Here is an 8,188-nt window from a genome sequence, read left to right on the forward strand (position 1 = left end):
TACTGACATTATGTACTTTCACTGATTGAATGAGTGTAATAAAAATGGCACAGGATGGTACACAAGCAGCATAATGTTTCCTGAATAAATGGTCTATTAATGAAGTGCAACTTTCCCTCTTTCTGAGAAACTGGTGGATTTTTATTCAGTTGATGTACAATATTTATTCGAAAGACAGACAAATAGATCAACAAAACAAATTAATGCAAAATAAATCAATGTTTGTCTTTATGGTTGTTGACAAGTGTTTATATTAGCATTTATTATGACTAACAACAGCAGAAATATTCTTATAAATTCAGCTACCAATGGAAGCATAACTACATGTGGCTGCAAGACGTTTGTTAATTTCATAAGCACATAAACAATTAGCATCATTTAGATAAAATGAATTGACATACACATGAACAGTTACATAATATCGGGTCAAGGCAAGTGTGGGGGCCACTCTCTCCACTGGACAAATACAAAAAAAGAGTCGTAAGCTCAAGATCCAGAAAAAACTACCTGGCCATCAGGTGCTTCTTTGTGTTTTTCTCAGGCCTCAAGAGAATGATAAAACATTTGGGGGCAAAAATGCAAAGCAGCAAACCATAGCTGGAGGCCAGGATTGCAAAAATCTCCACAGCTACAACATACTTCCCAGGAGAGCTAACGTAAGCAGGGACAAAGGCCACCCAGACAGCACAGAATATCAGCATGCTGAAGGTGATCAGTTTGGCCTCATTAAAGTTGTCAGGGAGTTTCCGAGCAAGAAAGGCCAGGAGGAGACAGGTACAGGCCAGCAGACCAATGTAACCCAGAACCAGAGAGAAGCCCACCACAGAGACCATGGCACACTCCAGGGTGACCTTTGATCCTTTGAAACCCAGATCACGCTGAGGCACTGGGGGGCTGAGGGACAGCCATATGGCACAGATGATAATCTGTAAGAAAAGTGAACATATTTAAGTGTTTTATATCAAGTGTAGAAATGTTCTCATCATTTAATCAGCACAAAAATATTCACACCTGTATAGATGTAAAGAGGCAGACACTTCCTCTCTGCTGGCCGGGACCAAACCACTTCATCAAAGCCTCAGCACCAGGCCGAGCTGAACGGAACACTGCAAGAACTACCAAGGTTTTCACCAGGAGGCAGGAGACACAAAGTACAAAGCTGATCCCAAAAGCTGCCTGCTGGAACCGACAAGCCCAGATTGATGGACGACCAATGAACACCAGTGAGCACAGGAAGCAGAGCTTCAGCGACAGGAGAAGCAGGAAGCTCAGTTCTGAATTGTTTGCTCGAACCTTGGGGTGAATCAGATTAACAGACAAAGACAGGGCCAATACAATGCCATTTCCTAAATAGACAAAATGAAAGGAAGAAAGGTAAAATAATTCAAATATATACAACATTTGTGTTACATCCCTTCTTACCATGGGTGTTTGACGGTAGTAAAGAAACAGCACAAACACAGCTGTTGTCATGGTGGCACCAGACACAGCTGCAGTAGTCAGGGTGATGCCCAGAGTTTCATTAAAGGAAAGGAAGTCCAGCTGGCGAGGGATGCACACTGTTTGATCAACATTGGACCAGAACTCAGACGAACAGCGCTCACAGTGATGGGAACCTGGGAGAGGAAAAAACAGGAGAGAGGGAATGAAAACAAAACACAAAGGTGAAAATTAAGAGTCATTTCCTCACCAGTTTTATTGCTTATCTCCCCTTCAGCACAAGGGATACAGTCAAAGCAACAGAGAGGTTCTCCTTTCCTTTCAGCCATTCGGGTACCTGGGGGGCAGCTCTCACTGCACACTGAAACAGGCACCTAAACAAAAACCCAAATTATATTCTCCATGACATAATCTTGTGAATCTACACAGGCAAACTTGATGGTAGACAACTTGTTGATGTGACTACCTGATTGGATCCTGTGCTCCACTGAATAGCTGATTCATTAAGGTGAAGGTCAGACCCGTCCACACGACCAATCAAAACAAGTTTGAGAGACCCTTTAGGGGTGTTCTGCCAGTTGACAAGGTCGTACTTTGCTGGAATGTCGGCACCTTGGAAATAAAACATGTCCCCGTGTGGTGTGGTGACATTCACTTTGTTCAAGTGTTGCAACAGCTGAAAGCATCAAATGATGAGGAAACCTACTTTTTTAAATCTGTATACAAAAATACATTTCAAATTTTCAGTCAAAACTTGAAAAGCCATGACTCTAATGGATAAGATGACACGGGGATAATGTTTACCTCTATGGGTTTGATATGTTTTGGAGAGGAGCAGGTGGAGCTGTTGTTTCTGGAAGAACTGTCTCTGTCAGGGCAGGACAGAACACTGTGAAGGGCGTGGGCTGCAGCATAAACAGCAAGGTAGACATTATATGTCACCCGCAGCTGGGAGGTGTCAGTGAAGTGATTCTGAACTCCCTCCAGGGACTCAGTGCCACTGCAAGGGGCTAGAGAAGCTTGTTCTTGCGTAGCTCCAGGACTGCATTCAAACTCCATTTCCCAAAATTCTCGTAAGAATTCATCATCTGGACGACGAATTGGGTGCAAACTCTTGAGATAACTTTCAAATCCAGGTATCGTTGAACTACGAATGGCCACACCTAGAACACCACTTGCCACATCAGAGATGGCAAGATCTTGGAGAAGATCATCACTGGTGCTCCAAGCTTCACTTGCCAGAAACTGTCTGTCAGTCACCTGCAGTAAGAGGACACAATAAATCACAACAAGAATAACAGATGACATTTTGATTTGTACAAACAATAACCCTCAGTCCACCAAAAATTTCCATACAAGTTGCTCACATTTATCTTGGCCAGCTCCAGAAAAACTTTCTTTGCTTCTGTGTACCAGCAAAAGATCAGAATCACCCTCGCAGTCGAGGCTTGAATTGTGAGGGCTGTTCGTCTGGCATCACTGACAATAGTTTCTCTGCGGACAGTCTCTATGAATTCCAAACACACCCCTTTCCCCTGAGTCTCTTCCTGAAATGCCTGGATGTCAAAACAACAAATATGATCATACATATATTGCTATCTGTATTATTTATTAATGAGATCCACAAGAAAGGTTTTTAGGCAATTTACAGTATCTTAACAGACATACACCTGTACTGCCAATCGACCATAATCATTGTTTACAATCACAGCTCCCATCCAAGTCCAGTAGAAGCGTATGGCCAGTTGTGCCATGGCCCGGGCTTGGTAAATATCACTGGGGATTGTTCTGAAGACGTTATGAAACTTCAGCCTGTCACTCAGGCAGGGGCAGCTTGCCAAGTAGCTGATCTGAGAGAAAAATGCAAATAAATATTTGACACTGCTTTTATGACAAAAATACCATTTCATTTTTAATTAAAATGCTTTTAAATGTATTAAACCTTCCTATTGTGTTCAGTTTGCTTTAACCTTTTGTTGGGCCAAATTTGACCCAAACACAATAGGACGGTTACAAAAAAGGTTCATCAGTTGTATTTCGTGAGGTAAGGAAACTCACAACTGGCACAGAGAGAGGCCCCAGGATCCTGGACAGAATTATGGTTGTTGTTGACGTGCTAGGACCAATGAGCAAAGGAACAGGTTGACCACCTGTTGATAGCATTAGACATATAGTTACATGAGGACAATTTTTATACTGTANAATTATGGTTGTTGTTGACGTGCTAGGACCAATGAGCAAAGGAACAGGTTGACCACCTGTTGATAGCATTAGACATATAGTTACATGAGGACAATTTTTATACTGTAATCATATAAGGATATCAGGTTGTACCTGCTGTCTCTCTGGGTTGTTCAGAATGAGGTGCAGTGGCTGTGAAGTTGCAGCTGTGTGTGTCTCCTCCAACCAGTGACAGTGCAACTTGCAGAGCCCAGGGGTATCTGGCACAGCTATCAAGTATATGGTAGCCCAGCTTGACTCCTGGTAGCAGGGTGCTATTACGATTGATTTCCTCCACCGCATACGCCATAGCATATGTATATTTTAAAAACTCAAGATCTAAACTGAGACCACAGGAGAGGGAAGAAGTAGTGAATAAAATAAACTACTATATCAGTCAGTGAGAGGGAAATGGATTTCATCAAAGACAACAAAATTATCTATTGAAATAATTCTACTGTTATTAAAATATGCTCATCTTAACATATTTATAAACAGGTCAGTATAAATCATTGCTTAACTTTTGGAGCTTAATATTTTGTAGAATTAAGTTAGATTTTAATCTGTCTTTTAACACAAACATATGAGCATGACAAAAAAGTAATGTGCTAGACAACATTCAACAACAATACATGTTAAAGTTTTACCCAGTGCACGGTTCATAATGCGGCCGCTTGGTGAAGCTCTGCTCCACAGCTGAAGGTCTGTTATACAGATTAAAAAGTCCACCGATGATCACGTCTCCATCCTGGGAGAGGCTCTTGTTGAGCGGTGCACCCCACCGGGAGCACACTATTGCCTCAACCACCTCCAGCCCCATCAGTCTGCCCACTATGCTGAGAAGCAGCAGGGAGAGGGCTGACGAGGGCCACAGAGTCAGGAGCAAGGGGAACCAAGACACAGATGCAACTTTTCTGGACATTTAACACATATAGATAACTGTTACCTGAATGTCAGAATAGGAATCAATAAATTCAGTCTGTGTCAAACACAAGTCACAGCAAACCTGCCTCATCAAACCTGATAATAGAATGAATTAAGTTCACAAAATTGGCTCCTCATAGACAATGTTCAAGAGTCCCTGTTAATAAAGACAAACCCCACAAGGGTTACCTACAAACATCATAAACACATGTTTCAGTCGGTTAAAATGCTCCTATCACAAGGTAAATTGTTAACTCTGAAAATAGCATCTTGACTAAACATGGCTACCCCCCCACTCTGCACAAGTGAAGTGTTGGTGTGAGTATTTATAACAGGTGTAAAGCCTTTTGCAGGGAAGTAAAACTGATGACACAAGCAGCATGCAAGCCAAAATTATTCCTCTCTAGAGTGATGGTGGAAAAAGAATCATATGCCTGCAAATGATTAGTGTTTATGAAGTTGTGTGGTGTGTATCTGTGTACAAAATGTTATCTATCGATGCACTAACAAATGATGTCATTTGAATGAGCCTAGGTCACTGAGAGACTGAACCTCAGTAAGGGAGAGGTGATGTCTCTTCCTCTGTGGGGTTGGTTCAGCATGGGGGGCAACATGCTGTCATGTGAGCGGATTGCAGATCCGGTCAGATTCACACAACTGATGTTTAGTAATCATTATGATGTGAGGTAGTTCTGTTTCATCTCTGACAACTTGGCCATGGTTCAATGGCATCATGCTGATGGTAGGGGGTCCAGGGTACAGGATGTGAATGTATTTTTAGAGGCCATGACTACAGCTTACACCAGGCTCACGTTGTACGAGGTGTTGGACCAACACATTGTGACTCCAACCTCATCACACTTTGACCTTTGGTCATGGACTTTCTACGTCCACATATGACATTCAAAGTACCCTGGGTGTGCTCGATGTTGACGTTCTGGGACACTGTGTCAAGTTCTGCCTGTTACATGCATTGTCTTCTTTCAAAATACACTTCCATTTTAACAGAGAGAGCACCGTGAATTGACTTTTATTTTTCTTCAACAACAAACACAAGCAGTTAGGTTTAGGATAAAAGAACAGGCTTTGGCTTTAGAATCTTATGGGACGCAAACATAGCTCTCGGGTAAAAGTCGGTGTTCGTTGGACCCATTCACCACCCCTCCTGCCCGCCTCAACTTTTGTCCTTGTCCTGCTGTCGGGGGCCAAGTGGTTAAGTGAAAAGGTGTAACACTTAATGCTATCAATGCTGAAGTGGTCACCCATGAATCATTGGCATGACTAGTTCACTTGCTTGTAGCCAACCAGAACACAGATGGTCATTTGATAGCTGTGTCTGATACCATCAAAAGCAATAAAAAGAGGTTTCATCTAAAATATTAAACAGTTGTGAAGAGAGTTCAGGTGGTGTACAACAAGTGCAGGGTGTTGCCTGATTACACAACGCTACATTATAGATACTAAACTTGATCAAGGGTTTGATGGCAGACTACAGCATCAGTTTAGTCTGGTGGTTAGCGGTCCTTCTAATTGTAGGAAGACTTTTTTGTCAAGAGTGTTGTTGAAAAGGCATCAAGGCCTGTTTCACACAATACTGACAACACTATTTACATTTACTCCTGCTGGCAGTCTTTGTATAATTAACTCCTTTATACAGTATAAGAGACATCAACTTTGTAAATGGTCTGCCAGAATCGCTGTGTGATGATATGTTACTGCCCCCAGTTAAGAACAATTTGCTTATTATAGATGATTTAATGAATGACGCTAGAAATAATTTGGAAATACAAAATGTATTCACCAAATATTTTTTACAGGTATCTTCTTACAGATTCTAAAGCCAAGATACCCGATTATTTAAGACTCAGAACCAATTTGCTGTCAGACCAAACTGTTGTACATATTCCAAAAAAGCTGAAGAGATGATGATGTCATTACATATGCAGAGAACTCTACCACTGTTGGAGTTGTTATGTAAATCATTGCTGAGCGTGCAAAGGGTAATAATTAGTAATCAAGCGTTGACTTTATTAATGTGCTGTGGGAAATAGCCCTCAATGTGTCACACCCAAGTGAGAGACCAGTCTTCAAGCTTGTCTGGGCACTACTGTCACAGTGACATGTGACCCAGTGATGTCACCAAGCAAACTTGAGGAGATGCTTCTACTCTCCATCACTCGTCTTTCTCCTAAGCCGCCAACGGGCTCTCTGCTCCTAAACATGTGAAGAGGTAGAACATCACACAGCAGGGCCTGGTACACCCTCCCTCATTCTCTCACTTCTGCATGCTCACAGCAGGAGCTGCATCTTTGCTCTCAATGTGGCCTGCTCCCAGCAGACACAGAACCTGTAGACCAGAGAAGTCAGTGTGCCAAACACAATGTTGCAACTAACTTCCCAGCAACAAGGAGAACCAAGCTGAGTTAGCACCCCAACGTCTAACTCTGCAAGGACACAGAGCGACTGATCTCCTCAGATCTGCACCTTTAGCGCAAGGAGACGGCAAAGACTGAATCTGGAACCACAGCTCTTTCCTTCCACTACAGACTAACAAAAACAGCACACCACAGCATCTCCAAAATCCTTCAGCCTTTCTATTTACATGGTAGTTGTGGTTATAGTTATTCATCTTACTATTGATCAGTTTTCCAAACTGATAGTTTAGTGTATTTTATGAGACTGGCTATCATTTTTTCCCTTTTGGAAATGCAAATTAAGTCACATTACTTGACATCTATATAATGATGGAATGTCTGTGGGTGTGTGTGTGTGTCTGTTCCATGTTTTTCTCCTCACTGACTTGGTCAATCCATGTGAAATTTGGCACAGTGGTAGAGGGTCATGGGAGGATGCGAATGAAGCAATATATTACATCAATTGGCCAAAGGGGGCGCTATCGCAACCGATTGAAATTGCAAATTTTGAATGGGCATATCTCATGCCCCGTATGTCGTAGAGACATGAAACTTTGCACAGAGATGCCTCTCCTCATGAGGAACAAATTTGCCCCAAGAACCCATAACTTTCGGTTATATAGATTTCCGCCATTTTGAATTTTTTTGAAAAACACTTCAGATTGATCTCTTCCTAGAAAGTTTGACCGATCTGCATGAAACTTGGTGAGCATAATCTAGGGACCAGTATCTAAAATTCCCTCTTGGCAAAATTTGGAAAACTTATTAAAACTGAGCTTCTATAAGGCAATGAATATTGCGGAGGGCGTGGCTCATCACATAAAGGTGTATAACATCTCAAGGGTTTCACCGATCACCACGCAACTTTGTAGGCATATGACCACACATAATCTGAGGGGACCCCTCCATTATTGACCCCATAAAACAAAATTGGGGCGCTAGAGAGCTAATTTCTTATCTAGGCCTAACCGCCATATCGATTTTTACTAAACTTGGTAGATATGTAGAACAGGACACCTCAAGGTGACTGGAGAAATTTAACTCTTATTGGCAACTGGGTGGCGCTATAACAACATAAAAATGGCTAAAATGCGACAGATCACTGTGGCTCCCCCTGTGGTCGAATGTTTGTTTTTTTCCAAAATTTTTGGTATGACTAAGTCATGGTATGGTATGCTTTACATAATCAC

At 42.0% G+C, this 8,188-nt stretch overlaps 1 protein-coding gene across 1 annotated transcript in view; it reads right to left on the reverse strand.

The window, feature by feature from the left end:
• Nucleotides 1-253: 253 nt before the first annotated feature.
• LOC126401768 (extracellular calcium-sensing receptor-like) overlaps nucleotides 254-8,188 on the reverse strand; it is a 9,510-nt gene continuing 1,575 nt past the window's right edge. Inside the window, exons 2-13 of the mRNA XM_050063263.1 lie at nucleotides 6,864-6,931; nucleotides 4,308-4,496; nucleotides 3,775-4,004; nucleotides 3,508-3,590; nucleotides 3,111-3,290; nucleotides 2,808-2,996; nucleotides 2,245-2,700; nucleotides 1,907-2,116; nucleotides 1,691-1,814; nucleotides 1,423-1,616; nucleotides 1,012-1,293; nucleotides 254-926 (exon numbers count right to left, since the gene is read on the reverse strand). Of these exons, the coding sequence (XP_049919220.1) occupies nucleotides 504-926; nucleotides 1,012-1,293; nucleotides 1,423-1,616; nucleotides 1,691-1,814; nucleotides 1,907-2,116; nucleotides 2,245-2,700; nucleotides 2,808-2,996; nucleotides 3,111-3,290; nucleotides 3,508-3,590; nucleotides 3,775-4,004; nucleotides 4,308-4,496; nucleotides 6,864-6,931 (2,628 nt within the window). The 3' untranslated portion in view covers nucleotides 254-503. The remainder of the gene's footprint in view (nucleotides 927-1,011; nucleotides 1,294-1,422; nucleotides 1,617-1,690; nucleotides 1,815-1,906; nucleotides 2,117-2,244; nucleotides 2,701-2,807; nucleotides 2,997-3,110; nucleotides 3,291-3,507; nucleotides 3,591-3,774; nucleotides 4,005-4,307; nucleotides 4,497-6,863; nucleotides 6,932-8,188) is intronic.

This window comes from Epinephelus moara, chromosome 2 (genome assembly GCF_006386435.1).
Source record: "Epinephelus moara isolate mb chromosome 2, YSFRI_EMoa_1.0, whole genome shotgun sequence".
In the NCBI taxonomy this organism is placed as follows: domain Eukaryota; kingdom Metazoa; phylum Chordata; class Actinopteri; order Perciformes; family Serranidae; genus Epinephelus; species Epinephelus moara.